Raw genomic sequence first — 19,043 nt, 5'->3', positions numbered from 1 at the left:
CCGGAGCCGGCGGCGACCGCGCCCGCGCCGAAGCCGCCGCCGCCGCCGCCGACGCCGCAAAAGGTCGCCGCGTACGGCGCGCCGGTGCCCGAGCCCGACGACGAGGAGTACGACGACGTCGACCCGCTGGCCGACGACGACGAGGACGCCATCCTCTGCGAGGAGACGCCCCTGTCGCAGGTCGCGGGCCTGCTCGTCCACAGGGAGGGCGAGCCCGTGCCCGGGTCCACGTGGCACGTCATCCCGACGCTGCGGTCGCCGCCGCCGGCCGTGACCAACGACGAGTTCTGCTACGCGGAGCTCGTCGACGAGTGCGTGAAGATGATCGAGGTCGTGGACCTCGCGAAGTTCTGGGACGACCGCGAGGGCCTCGGCGGCGACAAGGACGGGCCGACCTTCCGGGAGGCGACGAAACAGGTCAGCGTGGCCCGGGCCGTCGCGCTCTGCGTCGACGGCTTCGACGACACGACGCACACGCCGCGCGAGGCCGGGCTCCAGGCGCGCGGCGTGCCCTGGCCCGAGAAGCGCGACGACGCGGGCCACTGGGCCATGCTCGGCTACGGCCACGCCGCCGCGGCCATCACCGCGTCCCTGCTCGCCGTGGCCCGCCCCAAGGTCGAGTGGAAGGTCGTCGCGGGCCCCCACTACGCCTGCGTCGTCGGCGAGAAGCCGGGCGTCTACGTCGAGCGGCCGCCGCCGGGCCCCGACGACGAGCTCGTCCTCGACGACGGCACGGAGGCGTGGCTCGTCGACGCCGCGGCGCCGCTCCTCGAGTACCACGCCAAGGGGGCCTTCCGCGACGTCGTGAAGAAGAGCGGCTTCATGATCCTGGGGGGCGTGAGGGACGGCGACCACGTCGCCGTGCTCGAGCAGCGGTCCATCTTCAAGCGGCGGCCCGTGCCCGCCTGGGCGCCCGTCGCGTCGCCGGAGGACATGCGACAGCTCTGGGCGACCAAGAACATCGACGACGGCGACAAGCTCGGCGGCAAGAGCCGCCTCGACGCGCTGCCGACGCGGCCGTCGGACGCGCTCGGCGACTCGCTCCGCCTCTTCCCCGGCGAGCGCGCGGCGCGCGAGACGGCCGACAACAAGGCCGACGCCCCGGCCCCGCCCCCGAAGGTCGCCGGCGCCCGGCCCGGCGACTGGCTCGCGCTCAAGACCGAGGGCACGGCCGCGTTCCGGAAGGCGGGAAAAGACCGCGGCGCCGTCGAGGACGCGTACGTCGCCTACTCGGCGGCGCTCGACGCGCTGCGGCGCTGCGACGGCGACGTCGCCGCCGACCCCGGCGACGCCTGCGCCGCGGGCGCCGCGGGCGCCGACGCGGCGCGGTTCGCGGCGGCGACGTGCCTCGGCAACCGGAGCGCGGCGGCGCTCGCGCTCTGCGACTTCGCGCAGGCCGCGGCGGACGCCGAGGGCGCGCTGGCCTGGCTCGGCGCGCTGAGCGACGGCGCGCGCCGGGACCGCCAGGCCCTGCTGACGGAGAAGCGCGCGCGGCTCGCCGCGCGGCGCCAGCGCGCGACGGCGTCGCTCGCGCGCAGGGCGCCGCGCGACTGGCCCTTCGCGAGCGTCGTCATGCCGACGACGCCGGACCGGCTCCACTTCGCCGAGCGGGGCGCGGCGTCCCGTGTTTGATCGACCGAAAAAAAAACCGACGCCTTTCGGTAGGCGCGCGCTGCGCTGCTTCCTCGCGCTGGACTACCCGGGCCAGCTCGAGCTCGTCGTGCTCGACGACGAGTCCGAGGACGAGAGGAGCCTCGAGTTCTGGAAGGTCGCGAGCGGCCGCGACCGGCGCGTGCGCTACGCGTGCTGCCCCGCGCGGAGCTCGCTCGGGCACAAGCGGAACGTCGGCGCGCGCGAGGCGCTGGGGTCCGTGCTCCTCCACTTCGACGACGACGACGTCTACGGCCCGGGCTACGCGCGGACGCTCGTCGCGCCCGTCGCCTTCGGGGGCTACCAGGTCGCCAAGCTGTCCGCGTGGCTCGTCTGGGACGCGCACAGCGGCTCCGCGGGCTACGTGGATTTGGACGAGCGGGCGTTGACGGACGCGCGGGCGTGCCCCGCCATGCTCGCGCCGCTGCTCCGCAAGGGCCGCGACTCCTACGGCTTCAACTTCTGCTACGCGGCGAGCCTCGCGCGGAAGCTGCCGTTCCCGGAGATCGGCTTCGGCGAGGACGCGGCCTTTATCGCGAACGCGCTGCGGGCGAAGCACCGCGTCGCCTACGTGCGCGACGGCGCCGCATCCGTGCTCCACGTGCAGCACGGCGAGAACGCGTCGCGGTCCATCGCGCTGTCCTCGTGCGGCGAGCCGTTCCTCCGGGCGTCGCCGCTCTGGCCGTCGCTCGGCGCGGCGGACCTCGCGGCGACGGGCGGCGCGGCGCGCGCCGACGGCAAGGCGGGGCACGAGAACCGGGGGCTCTTCGTCTTCGACACGGAGCGCCTCGCCGCGCGCGGCGACGACGACGGCGCGATGGTGTCGCTCCTGAGCTGGGTCCAGTCCGACGCGGGCTTCGCGCCGAACCGCAAGGAGAAGCTCGGGCTGGCGTAAGGTTGTTTTTTTATTAAAGCGGGTGTTTCTCTGCTTCATGATCAGTGGGGTGCACCTTCAAAATCGGGTGCACCATTTTGGGTGCCGTCGCGGTGCTTGCGATGTTGTGAGAGCTGGATCGGCTGCCCCGACGACGGTGATGATGAACGGGGGTACCCTGGCTCCTCTGAAAGCATGCGCCTTATGCAAGGCCAGCAAACCCAGCCACTCATACAGCAAGACCCAGTGGGGAAAGGGCGACAAGCGCAAGTGTAAAACCTGCATCGAAACTCACCAAAAGGGGAAAGCACCAGCCAAACCCCCTGCTCCGGGTCCGACGGAGCCGACCATGCTCTACAAGGCCACGCGGATGGTCCTGACGCGCAAAGGAAAAAGCCAGACCTGGGGCTTCAAAAGTATGGACGGCGAGCCCGCCGACGCTCGGCACGTCGCGATCGCCCCGGTGCCGTTCCGGAGCGGCACGCGCGACCTGCGCCGCCTCGTCGAGCGTCCATCAGCGGCGCTCACCGGAGATTCCGGCACCTGGCGAGCGGCGGCGGCGGACCTCGTCGCCAAGGAGTCGCGCGCCGCGCTGCCCCACGGCGAGCGGATCTCGTTCCACCGCGACTCGGCGCTCTGCGCGACCCGGGCCGCGGCGCTCGCCCGAGATTTCAACCGCGCCGTCTGCTCCAAGGCCGCCTCCGTCGGCACGGTCGCCGCATTCGCCGCGCCGCCTTCCGTCGAGGTCGCGGCCGTCCGGATCTATCGGCTTCGGGACGCGCGCGCGCCCGGCGGGTTCCGCTACGCGCAGGTCGAGCCGCGGCTGGATACCGTGGTGAATCATGACGACCCCGGAGTGAGCGTGGGGAGTGACGCAGCGCACACGTTCTCCCACTACACCTACGAGGCGACGTCCGGCCAGGAGATCGTGCTCGGGCTCCGGGGCGAAGCCACGCGCTTCGTCTGTCCGCGGATCCACTCGATCCGACGAAGATTCGGAGGGAATGATCGTGGAGCGGCGGCGGCGCACGCATTCTTCCAGAAACACACGTGCAACTCCTTCTGCGCGTTCTTGGGGCTCCGGCAGCGCTCCTCCGCGGACATAGACCTCACGGCGGCCGACGAAATCATCGACGGCGACGAGGACGTCGTCGACCTTGCCGGCGACGCCGACGTCATAGACCTCGCGGGCGGCGACGTCGTCGACCTCGCCGCCGACGACGACTCGGACGTCGTCGACCTCGCCGCCAGCGACGACGACGACTCGGTCGTCGTCGACTTGACGGATCACGAGGACGTCGCCACGCCGGTGGCCAAGCGGACGCGCGCCGACTCCGACGACGAGGGCCGCGCGCCCACCGACGACGAGGGCCGCGCGCCCAAGCGGCCGCGGCAGGAAAACGTCCCGGTCTTCGACGTCGAAGCCGAGACGGACGAGCTCGCCGCGCGCGGCGCCGCGCGGCGACGACCGGCCGCCGGCATGATCACCATCGAGGACGCGACGGCGACGCTCGAGGCCTCGCTGGCGAGGGTGAAGAAGGAGAACGCCGCCCGCGTCCAGGAGGCCGTCGAGCAGAAGGAGGAGGAGAGCATGGAGTGCCCGATATGCATGGACGGCCGCAAGGACACGACCCTCGTGCCTTGCGGCCACGTCGTGTGCGCCGCCTGCGCGGGAGACGCGGCGACCTGCCCCACGTGCCGAGGCGCGGTCTCGTCGACGATGCGCATCTACCTCTAGTTTTGGTCAGAGAATAAGGCGGGCCCAGTGCGTCGAGCTTATGTTATCGGGGCCGAAGTACCGACGGTGTCGGCACTTGTGTCGGCGCGCGCGCATGGCGGCAGGCCTTGCCGTTCGGGCCCGCGTCGCGGCGACTCAAATCGAGCTCGATTGCCAACACCAAACCTCGGCCGCCGTCGAGGAGCGCGCGCGCGCCCGCAGCCGCCTCCGGGAACCGACCGGAAAGCAGCAACCATGCCGCTCATCGAGAACGACACGGGCTACGAGCAGGCGATGATCGACCTCGCCAAGGCCGTGGAGCTCTGGGGCGGCGAGGCGTCGATGATCGCCGGCTGGCGCACGGAGCTCTACGACCGGCCGACGGGCAACAGCGCGGGGACGACGGACCGCTACTTCTACGACACGTCGGGCAAGAAGTTCCGGTCGCGGGCGGAGATCGCGCGCGCGCTCGGCCTCAGCGGCGCGCCGGCCGTGCGGATCAAGGGCGAGGGCATGAGCGGCGCGCTGCAGCCGGGCGAGAAGCCCGCGACGTTCCAGTTCCGCTGGGACGACGGCTCCGAGGAGGAGGGCACGCTGAAGTCGCGGGGCCTGACCCGCGACTTCCTCGGGAGCTCGAAAGCGTTCGAGATCGGCGGCGACTTCCGCGAGTTCGACGCGCGGAACGTGCTCGGCGACACCAAGGTCTGCCGGCCCGCGCGCGTGCCCCGGCGCTGGCGGCCTATATTGGAAAACTTTTACGTGCTGCCGGCGACGCGCGAGCCGAGCGGGCCGAGCCACGAGTGGCCCCGGTGCAACTGCGCCTACGACGCGGAAGCGGGCAAATCGGGCTGCGGCGAGTGCTCCGACTGCGTGAACCGCGACCTCTACGTCGAGTGCGCGCTGGACTGCTGCGGCGGCGGCGAGCCCCTGGACGCGGAGCCGGAGACGTGCGTCGAGTGCGCGCCCGCGCGCGCGGCGCGCGCGTCGACGCGGCAGCGGCGGACCGACGGCCGCCGCAAGCCCTGCGGCAACACGGTCATCCAGCGGCGCGCCTTCCCGCCCATGGAGATCTTCGACACGGGCGACGACAACCGGGGCTTCGGCCTGCGGTGCCGCGTCGACGTGAAGGCCGGGACGATGCTCGGCGAGTACCGGGGCGAGGTCATCGACGCCGCGGAGCTCCAGCGCCGCAAGGAGACGCGGGACGCCGCGGACCCCTTCTACATCGCGGCCCTCGGCGACGGCCTGGCCATCGACGCGGGCCGCAAGGGCGCCTACGCGCGCTTCGCGAACCACTCGTGCGCGCCGAACTGCGCGTTGGAGAAGTGGCGCGTCGGCGAGGAGCCGCGGCTCGTGCTCGTCGCCCGCGGCGCCATCCCGGCGAACACGGAGCTCACCTACGACTACAACGCCGGCGGCGGCGTCGCCGACGTGACCGTGGCGCAGCAGTGCCGCTGCGGCGCGCCGAACTGCGCGGGCGCGATCGGCGCCAAGGTCGACAGGGACCAGCTCGTCGTCCCCCGCGGCTACGTCGAGGACGACCCGGACGCGGAGAGCGACGACGACGACGGCGCGCTCCGGCCGGCGGCGACGCCCATGGGGCAGGTCGAGGGCGGCTGCCGCTCGTGGACCGACGACGAGGTCGACGCGCTGAAGGAGGCCGTCGCGGCGCGGGGCACGCGCGACTGGGAGGGCGTGCTCGCCGACTACTTCGAGCACACGGGCCGCACGAAGTCGCAGCTCGTGTCCAAGTGGGCCAACGTCAAGAAGCGCGACGCGGCCGCCGCGGCCGCGGCCGACGCCGCGAACGACCGCCTCGCGGGCGGCGCCAAGAAGCGCAAGCCCAAGCCGGGCGAGCCCGCGCCGCCGAAGAAGAAGAAGAAGCCCGCGCGCAGCGCGCCCGTCGCCGCCGCCGTCGACGGGCCCCTCGCGGCGGCCTGGGCGGCGGACGCGCACGCGGCGCTCGTCGGCGCCGCCGCGGCGCCGGGCGCGGACGCGGGGCTCGAGCTCGCCGAGGCGCTCTTCGCCGCGGCGACGCGCGCCGACGAGCGCGCGGGCACCAAGGACCTCCACTGCTTCTGCCGCCTGCCCGAGGACTGCGCGATGCCCGACGCCGAGGGCGAGCCCATGGACGGCGACGCGGCGCTCGTGAACTGCGACGGCTGCGAGTGCTGGGTCCACCCGCGCTGCGTGCGCCTCGCGGCGCTGCCGGACGACGACGCGCCCTTCTTCTGCGCGACGTGCTGCCTCGAGCGCGGCGACGCCGCGCCGTTCCGGCGCATCGGGGAGGAGCCGGGCCGCGTCTGGAAGACGTGGGCGCCCGCGGCGACGGCGGAGACGGTCGCGGCCGCGCTGGTGGCCTTCGAGGCCTCGGGCAAGGCCGACGCCCTGCAGTACGCGCGCCTCGCGCGCGACTTCGTCGCCAAGGTCGGCGCCGAGGCGGAGCGCTGGGCCGGCCGCTGCGACGCCGCGCTGGCGTCGTCGGCGAAGCCCAAGGCGCTCGCGGAGCTCGTCTGCGAGGGCCAGACGCTGGAGGTCGTCGACGAGCCGCGCATGGCCAAGGCGAAGGCGGCGCTCCTCGCGTCGCTGGAACGCGCGGCGGCCGCGGACGTGTCGACGAGCGCGGAGTCGCCGTCGTCGTCGACGACGCCCGCCGACGCGCCGGCGGCCGAGGCGCCGCCCGACGCCATGACCGACATGCTCGGCTTGCCCTAGGACGCTCGTTCGCGCGAGCTCGTAAACATGACGGATGCTCACCACGTTGAACTCACGTTGACTCTGTTCAAACGCGAGCTCTGCGACGATAGTGGTCTCCGGCGGCCACGCCGTTGCTCGCGCGTGCTCGCCCTCCTTTTGCACAACCATGGCCGACCTGCCTCCCGAGTCGTTCGGCTTCGAGGGCTTGGGCGGCGCGAATTGGCTCGACGAGTCGTCGCTCCCCATGGGCCTCGACTCGCCCATGCTCCTGGGCTTCTCGCCGCGCGGCGCGACGCCCGGCCGGCGGCAGCAGTCGAGCCCTGGCGCCCTGGCCGCCCTGGCGCCGAACATGCCGAGCTTCTCGCCCGGCGCGACGGCCAAGCCCGCGCCGAAGCGGCGCAAGGCGCGGGCGAAGCCGAAGGAACGCGCGGCGCCGCCGCTCGAGCGGAGCGGCTCCGCGCAGCGCATGCCGCCGCCGCCGCCGCGGCGGTCGCCGCGCAAGTCGCCGGCCGCGTCGCCCACGGCCGCGTCGCCCAAGGCCGCGTCGCCCGGCGCCGCCGCCCGGGCCCGGCACGACCGCGTCGGCGACACCTTTAACCTCGCGAACCTCGCGCGCGTCGCCGCGGCGCGGCCCAAGAGCCCCGTGCCGCGGCGGAAGACGCCGCCGACGCGGACGCTGCGCGTGGGGCCCTTCGACGCCGCGAGCCGCGCCCTCGTCGTCGACGCGGGCCTCGACCCGGAGCGCACGGTCACGGTGCCCCCGGGCTTCAAATGCGCGGACCTCTACGAGGCCATCGCGCGGCCGTGGCGCGGCCTCGACGGCGTCGTCGTCCTCGGCGCGAGCCGGGGCCGGTGCGTCTACAAGTTCTGGCCGCGCGCGCCGCCGCGCGCGTCGCCGCCGCGCGACACGCGGTCGAGCTCGTGCGCGGACACCCAGATCGTCCCGAGCTCGTCGGACGACTCGCGCGACGGCGTGTCGTCCCTCTCCTCGGCGTCGCGGGACCGCGGCACGCCCCGCAAGGCGTCGCCGTCGCCGCGGACGCACCGGGTCACGTCGTCCGCGGGGCCCCTGAAGCAGCGGCCGCCGCCGGACTCGCCGGGCGACGACGACGACGACGCCGACGCCGCGGCCGAGGTCGCGCGCCTCGAGGCCGCGCTCGCGCAGGCGAAGCGCAAGGTGAAGAAGCGCAAGGCGCCGGACACGCCCGCGGCCTGCTGGCCGGTGGTCGTCTCCGACACGACGCCGCTCCTGTCGCCCGGCGCGCTCACGAACACGTTCGCGGGCGAGACGCCGGACTTCGACTTCGGCGCGTCGCCCCCGGCGAGCTCCGCGAAGCGCCGGTCCGCGTCGCGGTCCGCGTCGCGGTCGCGGTCCTCGGGCGGCTCGAGCCGCTCCGTGCCCTACCGCACGCGCCCGGACGCGCCGAAGCCCCGGCGGCTCGTGTAAGGCCTTTGTTGTGCTAGTTTAGGAGGGCCCGCTGCGCGGTGGCTTGCAGCGCGCGGATGTCCGCGGACGTCGCCTCGATCGCGCGTTGCAAGGCGAGGGCGCCGTCGACGAGCGCAAATTTGTGGATGGCGCACAAGAGCCAGATCAGAGTGATGAGGGTGTCATTGAGGCAATTCACAGCCAGGACGAGCCGCTCATCGTCCCGTTCGTCATCGTCATCGTCATCGTCGTCTCGGCAGCGGTAAGTATACGCAGGCACCGTGGCGAGGAGCACAGTGTAAGCCGCAACGAACGCGGGGTGAAAGACGAAGCCGTCGGCGTGGACAAGCTGGAGATGAACCCAGAAGCAGTAAAACGAGATTGGAACCATGAGGAGTAAGTTTGCGGCGCCCACACAATGGGCGGCAAACGCCTGGTCTCGCCAGAGCAGGACGCAGCCTGCGAAGAGGACGGCGGCTTCGAAGACGTAAAAGCACGCATTTCCCACACGCCGCCGACGCCGCAGACCCTCAGTTGGAGGACACGTGTGGTTAAGCGCTTTGTCGCAGTCGAAGTCCTTCGCCGCGCCCCCGCGCCGCATGTGCTCGGTGCGCAGAATTTCGCACTGACTGCATTTGCACCACACCGCGCGCGCCTGCTCGCAGATCGTCGCGTTTGACGCGCCGCCCTCGACAGCCCGCGCGCCGGCGGCGCGCGCGCCGGCGGCGCAGAACCACAGGAGCATCAGGCGGCTACCGAAAGCCATTCTGGAGTCGCCCGGTCGAGCGGGGCGGTGGCGCGCGCGAGGGGCCTGCTCTCGATGATGAGCTCGACCCAGTTCGTCTCGACCGATTACGATGCTGGAAGGTTTTTTGTTGCAGTTACTAGTAATGCTCGCCGGGGGGCTTCGGGGGCGTTCGGCGCCGGACTTCGCTTCGACGCGTCGCCCCCGGCGATCGGCGCCGCTCCGCGCCGCTCCGCGCCGCGCGCTCCGTGTCGGCGGCGGCGCTCCGCTTCGTCTGGCGGCCGGGGTCGGGCCGCTCCCTACCCTGCCCGGTCCGCACGCCCCCCCGGGCCGGGCCCGAACACTGGTACTGGAGCGCCGAACGGTGGCGACCGGGCCCGTGTCAGCTGTGTGCTGCTGTGCGCCACCCTTGCTCCCCGGCGGCGAAAAGCCGCCCACCGGACGGAAAACGCACAAAGGCAACCCAAAGTCCCAAAGGCAACGCTCAGCGACACTCTCTCTCTCGTCGAATGAGTGGCTCCAGGGAGGTCCGTTCGTGTCCTCGATTTTGGATGGCACGTGATCTTCGGGGTTCCGGACCAATGCTGTTGGCAAGAGCAGCTCCTCGTCTCAAGCTCCCGCTGCCCAATCGACGGGCTGCGATTGCGATTTTCGTGAAAACAACACTTCACCCTCTTCATCGGCTTATTGAGTTTTGTGACCGGCCACAGACAAGAGGCTGGCACAGACGTCCTCGCTGCGGCGGTCTGCCAATTGAGGAAGGCAGCGCAGATGGCCGCGGTCGCCGTCCCCGCGGTCACGCCCCCCCTCGGGGCGCCCCCCGCCAAGTTCGAGCCCCCCCCGCCCGTCGTGTCCGCGTCGGAGGAGAGCAACGACGGCGACAATTCCACGGAAAACGGGGCCACGGACGCCGGCGCCCCCGAGGCGGCGACGTCGTCGTCCGGGCGCGTGACGCGCCTGAGCCGGCGCGCCGCCGAGTCCCTCGAGTCCGGGGAAGGCGGCGGGGACGCCCCGGAGCCCCCCGCCGGGGGCGACGGCGCGCCGAAGGCGCCGCCGGCGAAGAAGCAGCGGCCCGACCAGCGCCGCGGCAAGTGGACGGCCCCCGAGGAGGCCTACGCGTCGCTCGTCATCGACCACTTCATCAACGGCAAGGCGCCGGGCTGCACGGGGGGCGAGTCGCTACGCGCGCTCCTCGCGGGCCTCCTCCGGTGCACGCCGATGCGCATCACGAAGAAGTTCAGCCGGACGCGCATGATCGGCAAGAGCTCGTTCAAGAAGACGAGCGAGCTCACGGCCCAGGAGCGCGTCGAGCTCGACGCGGCGCGGTCCGCCTTCCTCAAGATGGGCGGCCACAAGGAGAGCCGGAAGCGGCCGCGGTCCGACGCGGACGCCGCGCAGCACGACTGGCTCACGAGCGGCTGCGACCCGACGGCCTGGCAGTTCGAGGACGCGCCGGACCACAGCCTCCACGGCGGCGTCCTCGACCTGAGCCTCCAGTCCGCGTCCCTCTCCGGCTCGCGGTCCTGGAGCCAGTCGAACCGGACCGTCCGCGTGGCCGTCGCGCCGACGGCGTGCGGCTACGCGACCAAGGAGGGCAAGACCTGCGTCCGCGTCGTCTGCAAGAGCGACCCGAACCTCCTCGCCGTCGTCGGCGGCGTCTTCGCGCGCCACCGCGCCTTCATCGCGACGCTCCACGTCGACACGGACCCGAATCTCGTCGCGAACGTCCGCGCGGAGCTCAAGACGTGCGCGACGGGCGAGCCCCTGCCGCGCGACCAGCTCGCGACCCTCGAGCGCGCCCTCATCGCGGCGCTGTCGCCGGCGGCGCCGACGCTCTCGGCGAGCCCCGCGGCGCTCTCGGCCGCGTCCATTTCCGCGGCGTCGTCGCTCCTGTCCGTGTCGACGGCGACGGCGTCGGGCCCGCCCGTCCGCGGCCCGCCGCCGCCGGCGGCGGACCGGCCCCGCGCCGTCTCCGCCGAGGCCGCGTCGGAGACGGCGGCGGAACTCGTCGCCCTCGCGCGCGCGGCCGCGGAGCCCGCGCGCGGCCCGCCGCCGCAAAAGGCGCCGCCGCGGCCCGCCGCCGTCGCGCCGCAGGAGTTCAAGGGCAAGGACTTCTTCAAGGTCCACCAGCCGCCGAAGATCGTGCCCCTGACGCCCGCGGAGCTCAAGAACGTCCTCTCGGGCCTCCAGTAGCCCGAGACGCCCGCAAGAAAATCATACCGAATTCACGCCGGAATTTCAAGGAAGTAGCCGCCGCCCGGAGCGCGCCGACGAGTACCCCAAATTGCACATACACACCCTCGTCCGGCGCCCACCCGAGCCGCCGCCGTTTGAAATTGCGGCCTTTACACGCTGGGACCTCGCTGTCCCGCGCCCTCGACCCCCTTGCCTGCTCGCGTCGCGGCCCGCGCCCACACCGCGCCCGCCGCCGCCCTGTTGTCCCTGTTGTTCACTGTTGTTGAACTCACATCGTAATCACATGTCTGACAAGAAAGCCGACTCGCGACGTGCACTTCAGGACTGGTGGGGGCAGTGGTAGTCTCGATTGGCTTCTAGGGCTGATCTGAATTTTTTGGGAAATTTCGAACTTGAAGCACGAATCAAAGTTTACTCGAAAACCACCAGCGCCGCAGAGCAAACTATGGCGCAGCGCCTCGACGCCGCCCTCGAGAGCGAAGCCCAGTACCGCGACGAGAACGTGGCCTGCCTCGACGACGCCCAGCTCGCGCTCTACGAGGCCTGGCGCGCGCGGCGCCTGCGGCGCGTGCTCAAGAGCGAGGTGTCGGCCCTGTTGCGGTCCGGCGCCGCCTTCGAGCACACGTTCACCCGGGAAGCCCTGGGCCTCGAGCTCGCCCTCGTGGCGGCGGGCGGGCGCACCTGGGTCGCCATCGAGCGCGTCCGCGACTCCTGCGAGCTCCGGGACGCCCTCGAGCCCTTCGACGAGATCCTCGCCGTCGAGGGCGTCGTCGTCGAGCCGCCCGACGAGGCCGCGTTCCAGGCGCTCTGCGAGCTCATCGCCGGCGCGCCCCGGCCCCTGACGCTCACGCTCCTGCGCCGCCGCGCGACCCCGCCGACGCCGTCCGCCGTCGTCGCCGCGACGCGCGCGGCGCCGCGGAGCCCGAACCGCGGCGGCGTCGCGCGGCGCACGTCCGACGGCGCGGTCTGCACGCCGTCGCCCGCCAAGGAGCGCTGCGAGCCCGACGGGTCCGCGCGGCGGACGACGCGGCGCATCGTCGCGCTGTCCTGGGACGCGGCGCGCGCGCCGCCGTCCGCGGCGGAGCTCCGCCGCTTCTTCGGCGCTTACGACTTCGTCGTCGCCGCGCACGTCGCGGGGCACCGCGCCCTCGTGCTCGTCACGTCGGAGCGCGCGGCCCGGGACGCCGTGCGCGCCTGCCGCCGGAGCTTCCCGGCGGGGGCGCTCCGGGCCCGCGTGCTCGGCCGCGACCGGAAGGTCGACCCGCGCGAGGACGACATACGGGCCAAGACGCCGGGCCCGACGCACGTCGTCGACCGCATCCGCTCCGCGCGCAAGCTCCAGCTGCGGTCCTCCATGATGGGCGAGCTCTCCGACGACGACGACCTCACGTCCTCGAGCGAGGAGGAGGACGACGACGAGGAGGACGCGACGGAGGCGCCCGCGCCCGCGCCCGCGCCGCGGACGCCCGCGATGAGCGTGTCCTTCGCGTCCCCCGTCGCGAGCACGAAGGCGGCGGTGGAGACGCCGGCCGCCGAGCGGACGCCGGCGGCGGTCGCGCGGCCGCAGGCCAAGGCCGTCATGGTCGTCGCGACGGCGCGGACGGCGTCGCCCGCGGTCTCGACGCCCGGGGTCTCGACGCCCGGGACGACGCCCGCGAAGGCGCCGCGGGGCGCCGCGACGCCGACGCCGACGCTCCCGGCCCCGGCGCCGAGGACCGGGACGCCCCGGACGGCCGACGCCGCGGCGCCCGGCGCGGCGACGCCGGGCGGCCCCGCGACGCCCGGGCCCGCGACGCCCGCGCCGACGCCGCGCGAGACGCCCATGCTCTCGGCGCTGCGGTCCGCGCGGCGCGCGTCGCTGGCGCTGACGCCCGCGGAGGCGCCCCTCGTCGCCGAGGTCGCGGTGATGAACCGCGCGGCCGCGGCGCCGCCGGAGCCGGAGCTCGTCGCCGTCGCGGCGACGCACCGGGTCGGCGCGCCCGTGGCGGCGGCGGAAGCGCCCGCGCGGGCCGCGGCCGCCGCCGCGGCCTCGGGCGGCGGCAAGCCCGCGCCGCCGGCCGCGGCCGCGGCCGCCGCGCGGCCGCCGCCGCTCTCGGCGCCGCCGCCGTCGCCCGTCAACGCGCCGCCCGCGCCGCCGCCACCGCCGGCCTACGCGAGGCGCGGCGCGCTGTCGGCGCTCCACGAGGAGACGACGCTCGCCCAGGCCGAGGCGGCCGCCGAGCGCGACCGCGCGATCCGGGCCGAGCACATGCTGCGCATCGCGCTCCTGCGGCCGGCGAGCGACGCGTGGCGCGATCGCGCGGTCCTCGCGGAGCACAAGCTGCGCGTGTTGGGCCGCGCGGCGGCGTCCTGCAGCCGCCGGCCGCCGGTGACCGCCGGCCGCTTCCACCCGGTGCTGGGGGCCGCGGCGCCGCCGGCGACGCGCTTCGCCTACGGCGGCCACCTCCGGCGCTACGCGGCGCCGTCGCCGGCCCAGCGCGAGGACCACCTCGGCGCCTTCATCAACGCCCAGCTCGTCGGCCTTTCGCGCGACATCAAGCCCCAGGGCGCGCCGCAGCAGCAGTACCAGGTCCCGCGGCAGTACCACCACCAGCGCGCGCCGACCTACGCCGCGGGCGCTCCGCCGGGCTACCGCGGGCCGGTCTACGGCGCCGGGGGCGTCCGCGTCGCCTAAAAGTTACTAGTACGCCGAGAGCAGCTCCGCGGACCCCTGGTCGTAGACGAGGCCCGTCCTCTTGAAGTGGCGGTGGTAGAGGAGGTCGAAGTCGTCGGCGAGCCGCGGCGAGAAGTGGTTCTGCCAGTCGCCGATCTTGCCCTTGCGCATGTGGCCCCGGCCGGCGGCCCAGTCGTCGTCCTGGGCCGCGATCTGCGCCCGCATCGCCGAAAAGCCCGCCTTCTCCGCGACGGTTTCGATCAACGTCTGGTCGAGCGCCTCGTCGGGCCAGAGGAGCCGCGCGACGCGGGCGACGGCGTCGACGGGGTCGTCGAGCATGTCCTCGTAGTGGATCCAGAGCCGGTCCGCGCGATCCCAGTCCTCGCCGTCGCGCCACTCGCGCGTCCACTCGAACCAGCTCCCGGACGGCACGGCGCCCGCGGCCCAGGCCGACGCCCAGGCGGCGAAGGGCCAGCCCCGCTTGTGGGGGTTGAACGCGTGGTAGTAGCCCGACGTGCACGCGTCCTTCGGGTTGCGCGTCACGACGACGACGCGGACGCCCTCGGGCAGGTCGCCGGCGTCGTCCCGCCCCAACAGGAGTCGCCGCCGCGCGTGGCTCTTGATGACCCGCGGCGCCGGCATGTTTTCGAAGTCGGCGAGCGACACGGGCGTGCCCTCGCCCCGCTTCCCGAAGGCTCCGAAGCCGCCGTCGGCGGACAGCGCGGCCTCGAGCCAGACCTTGCCGCGGCCCCGCGCCGCCGAGTAGGCGTTCTTGTGGACGGGGTCCAGCGCGCCGGCGTCGCCGCGGGCGACGAGGAGCAGCAGGATCTGCTCGAGCCACGTCGTGCCGCACTTCGCGAACGTCGCCACTATCACGTCGCCTTGCCGCAGCTCCACGGCGCCCTGGAGCCACTGCAGCCGCTCGGGCGTGACGAAGGGCGGGTAGGGCGTGCCCGCCGCCCAACCTTTGCCGAAGGAATAGGATTCTTTCGTGCGGATGTGCTGGACCGTCGTCGTCGCCTTGCCCTGCCGCTCGTCGACGTCCACGGTCACGTCGTAGGCCTCGACGCCCTCGGCGTCGCGCTTGCAGCGCTTGCGGCGCTTGTTTAACTGTGCGAGCAGCAGCACGAGCACGGCGCTGCCCGCTAGGAGGGTGAGCTTCCTTTGGTTGTCCATCATGCTCGAGCACGGCTAGGAGGGCGAGCTTTGGTTGTCCATCATGCAGCCCGCGAACACATTCAACGAAATCCGCCATTGCACTCAAGGTCGACCCGCCAAGGGAGAGAGAGAGACGGCCGATCCGTGAGAAGACTGCTTCGCTTCTGCCGCCGAAGCCTGTCGAGATCGACGTCTCAAGTCGTCGTCCACGCCGCACAGTTCGCCAGAAGTTGCTCGTTTTGTCGCATCATCCCCTCGAGAAGCGCTCCGGTGATTCCGCCTCGCTTCCCGGCCAAGAATCATGTTCCGCGCCGTCGCGCTCCTCCTCACGACGGCCAAGGCGCTCCACGTCTCCAAGGGCACGTGGCACAACTACCCCCGGGTCGACGCGAAGGCGATCGACGCGCGCGACGCGCGCCGCGAAAGAAACGAGCGGCTCGACGCCGAGTCGCGGGGCCTCGTGACGGACCTCCGCGAACACGTCAAGCCCGTGCTCGCCGCCATGACCGACTCCCCGGCGCTCAAGTACGACATCGAGGCCGTGAAGAAGGCGTCGGAGGTCGAGGGCGCCGAGGCCCGCGCCGTCGAGGCCGCGCTCCACGCGACGACGCTCAAGAACCAGCAGGGCGCGGCCTGGGAGCCGATCGCGTGGAAGGACGCCACCGACGAGACGTCGCGGCGTCTCGCGAAACTCTACGAGGACGGCCCAGAGGAGCCAGGATACGCCTAGGATACCCGTAACGCAGTCTCACTCTGATCTGGGCTATGTCCCCGCTTTCGCGCTGTGAGCCACCGCGCTACACCTGCTAGCTGTGCGCAGCTACACCGCTACGGGCCTGCGCGCAGAGCGCGCCGCCCGCAGCAGATCCACCGCTCGCGAGCGGCGGATAACCCCTGGAACCGGAGCGCGCGCCGCCGCAGAGCCCGGCGCCGCGCCGCGCTCCGGTCCAGGCTCCACCAGCGCCCGCGCGGACCGCGCGCGGCGCAGCGGCGAGGACAGCAGCGCCCCGCCTTCCTACAATGCCGCCGCGGACCCGCGCGGGCGCGGGCGCCGGCGGCGACGGCGACGACGAGCCGACGCTCCTCAGTATCGTCGAGCTGAACAAGCTCTTCAAGGACGTCGTCATGTTCACGCCGCGGAGCGGCGTCCATGACACCAACAAGGCCCTGTTCAGGGCCTGGACGCGGTCGATCATGCTCCACGCGCCCGTGCTCGAGATCGTCGGACGGCACGCCAAAGCCGACTTCGGCGACATCTACGACAGCGAGTGGGCGAAGATCGACCAGTCCGAGCGGCCGCAGGCCGCGCACATGCTCGCCTACTTCCTCAAGACGAAGACCGCGGCCACGGCCGCGAGCCTCGTCCGCAGCCTCTCCGGCAAGGGCGCCGACGCCAAGGAGATGTTCGTCAAGCTCGCCAAGATGTACGGCACGTACAACGACCAGGGCGTCAGCATCCGCAAACAGCTCGCGGCGCTCAACATGCGCACGCTCGGCGGACCGACCGAGCTCCAGCTCGAGCTCGACGACCTGTCGCAGCTGTACGAGGACACGTGCGGCCACGCACTACCCGAGGGGCAGGTCCGCCAGTACTTTCTCGACGGCATGGACCCGCGCGGCGGCCGGAGTCACCCGGACCTGACCGCCGCGCACGACATCTACGTCGCCCACGGAACGTCGGTCGACGAGATGGTCGAGGCCGTCATCAAGGCCATCGAGGCGCGCGCCAACACGCCGAACCCGCTCACCTTCGGCAAGGCGCCCGGCGACATCGGCGGCATCGCGGCCGCGGCCGCGGCCGCGCCGTCGCCCGCGCCGCCGCCCGCCAAGCCGCCCGAATGGACGGCGGCGACGAGCAAGGGCAAGCCGAAGTGCCCGTCGTGCAACGGCACGGGGGTGCAGCTCACCGCCAACGGCCGGCCCGTCCTGTTCTGTCTGATCCACAAGCAGTGCTCCCACTCCACGGATCAATGCCATATAATGGCCAAGCTCGCCCGCGACTGGAACGACGCCGACGCCAGCCGCGGAAAGAGCCAAGACCGCGGCCGCGGCCGCGGCGGCAAGGGCCGAGGCGCCGGCGGCTCCCTCGCCGAGGCGTCCCGCGCCCTCGTGGCTTCGGCCGCCGCGTCGCTCCAGGACGACGGCACCGCGCTGCCCGACGACCGCTCGGCGCTCACCGACGACCGTTCGATCGGCGACTACAGCCGGGCCTGTTCTGCAAGGCGTTCAATCAAGGCGTCGTCTACGTACTCGCGTACGTCGACGACCTCCTCGTCATCGGCACGCCACGCCACCAGGCCGGCGTTATCGACGACCTCAAAGCCGCGTTTCCCATGACCGAGGGCGGCGAGGACTACCTCGGGCTGCAGTTCCAGGTCGAGCCCGGGCGCGTCCGCGTCCATCAAGCCGAGTACGCCTCAAAAATCTGCGCCAAGTTCGGCTTCGCCCGCTCGTCGTCCGTGAAGACACCGTTGTCGACGGACTGGAACGCGGGAAACACCGAGCAGCCCTCAGGCGGCCGGCCGGGCCGCATCACCAGGGAGAACATGGACAGCGCCCTCGGCGCCATCGGCTACCTGGCCACGCGCACGATGCCATGGCTCAGCTTCGCGTTCGGAGTCCTGAGCACGGTCGCCAGAGCCACCCCGGCGTTCCCGGACCACCCGACGCCCGGCGCTATGTCAGCGCTCGGGCGCGTCTTCCGCTACGTCAACTCCCACGCCCAGCTCGGGCTCGCCTACACCCGCTGCGCCGAGTTCGCACTCGACGGCTACATGGACGCCTCGCACGGACGCGAGATCCACCGCACGGCGTCCGGCGTCTGCCGCTCGCGCTCCGGCGGCTACATCTTCGCATGCGGCGCGTCCGTCTGCGCGTGGTCGTCGGTCCAGTACGCGACGGCGATCTCGACCTTCGAGGCCGAGCTGTACGCCCTGGTCGTGCTCGTCCGCGTACTCCTGAGCATGCGCTCTCTCGCATCCTTCATGCTCAAGCGCAGCCTCCGGCCGTCGCACGTTTACTGCGACAACGAGTCGGCAATACTCTTCCTTCGCGGACGCGACCTTTCCGCCCGGGCGCGGCACATTCGGTGCCAGCTCGGCTTCCTCTACGACGCGCTCGACTCCGGCGAGCTCATCCTCCATCACGTCCCATCGAAGTTCAACCCGGCGAACACTCTCACTGCCGCCGAAGACGAGGATCGCTTCCGGCGCTCGCTCGCAATGATCGCCGGGCTCCGCGTCAACGACAGGAACGAGCTCGTCGACCTTCCTCTCGCCTAGGCCTGGCGGCCCGCGACCCTGCCGAGCCAACCTGGCCAGCGGGCCGCTCCTCCCGCCCGCCTCCCTGCACGCCGCGGCGTGCACAACACTCCCGCGCCTGAGGCCGCGGGCGACCCCGCGGGGTCGTCCGCCGGAGCCCGCGCCTACTTCCTCCCTACGCCCGGAACAGCGACAACCCTGCGGGGTTCTACGCCGGTTCCCGCTCTTCAGGCTCAACACGGCGTGCCCGCAGGGCACGCCGCACCGCCGTTCCCTCCCCGGCGCGGTGCCGTGGCACCCGCCCGCCTCCCTGCACGCTGCGGCGTGCACACTCTCATTCCCCGGCCTGGCTTCGCAGTCCCCGCTCCGCCTTTCCGGCCGCGGCGGGGGAGCAGAGGAGCCAGGATACGCCTAGGATACCCGTAACGCAGTCTCACTCTGATCTGCGGCCTCGCGACGGTGAAGAAGCGCGCGGAGATGACGTCGAAGCTCCAGAGCTACCAGGCGCGGCAGCGCATCGTGAACCTGTACCAGGAGGGCCTCGACCGCATCAAGGAGCGGCATCTCAAGAAGTATCTCCACCACCACTACCTCAAAGACCAAGAAGAGAAGAAGAAGCGCGACGCGGCGACGCGGGAGGCGCTCGTCGGCGAGATCCACGGGTCCT

At 72.5% G+C, this 19,043-nt stretch overlaps 4 protein-coding genes across 4 annotated transcripts in view; all 4 read left to right on the top strand.

Annotated features, from left to right (window-relative positions):
- Window positions 1-2,545, top strand: part of AURANDRAFT_63090 (hypothetical protein) — a gene marked incomplete at both ends in the record, with an annotated part of 2,939 nt that extends 394 nt beyond the window's left edge. Inside the window, 2 exons of the mRNA XM_009037603.1 lie at window positions 64-1,619; window positions 1,666-2,545. Coding sequence (XP_009035851.1) covers window positions 64-1,619; window positions 1,666-2,545 — 2,436 coding nt within the window. The remainder of the gene's footprint in view (window positions 1-63; window positions 1,620-1,665) is intronic.
- Window positions 2,546-2,873: 328 nt separating this feature from the next.
- Window positions 2,874-4,262, top strand: AURANDRAFT_63089 (hypothetical protein; the record flags this gene model as incomplete). Its single annotated transcript, XM_009037604.1, has 1 exon — window positions 2,874-4,262. The coding sequence occupies one exon, from the start codon at window positions 2,874-2,876 to the stop codon at window positions 4,260-4,262; it is 1,389 nt and encodes a 462-aa protein (XP_009035852.1).
- Window positions 4,263-5,084: 822 nt separating this feature from the next.
- AURANDRAFT_13518 (hypothetical protein) lies at window positions 5,085-5,732 on the top strand (the record flags this gene model as incomplete). The annotated part of the gene is made up of 1 exon (XM_009037605.1): window positions 5,085-5,732. A coding segment is annotated over one exon (648 nt), but the record flags the coding sequence as incomplete, so codon positions are not given.
- Window positions 5,733-9,858: 4,126 nt separating this feature from the next.
- Window positions 9,859-11,600, top strand: AURANDRAFT_71318 (expressed protein; the record flags this gene model as incomplete). The annotated part of the gene is made up of 1 exon (XM_009037606.1): window positions 9,859-11,600. A coding segment is annotated over one exon (1,713 nt), but the record flags the coding sequence as incomplete, so codon positions are not given.
- Between the last annotated feature and the right edge of the window lie 7,443 nt (window positions 11,601-19,043).

The sequence above is a fragment of the Aureococcus anophagefferens genome, assembly GCF_000186865.1.
Source record: "Aureococcus anophagefferens unplaced genomic scaffold AURANscaffold_6, whole genome shotgun sequence".
Classification (NCBI taxonomy): domain Eukaryota; class Pelagophyceae; order Pelagomonadales; family Pelagomonadaceae; genus Aureococcus; species Aureococcus anophagefferens.
Note: the sequence above shows the minus strand (reverse complement) of the source record. Positions and strands in the feature narration are given on the sequence as shown.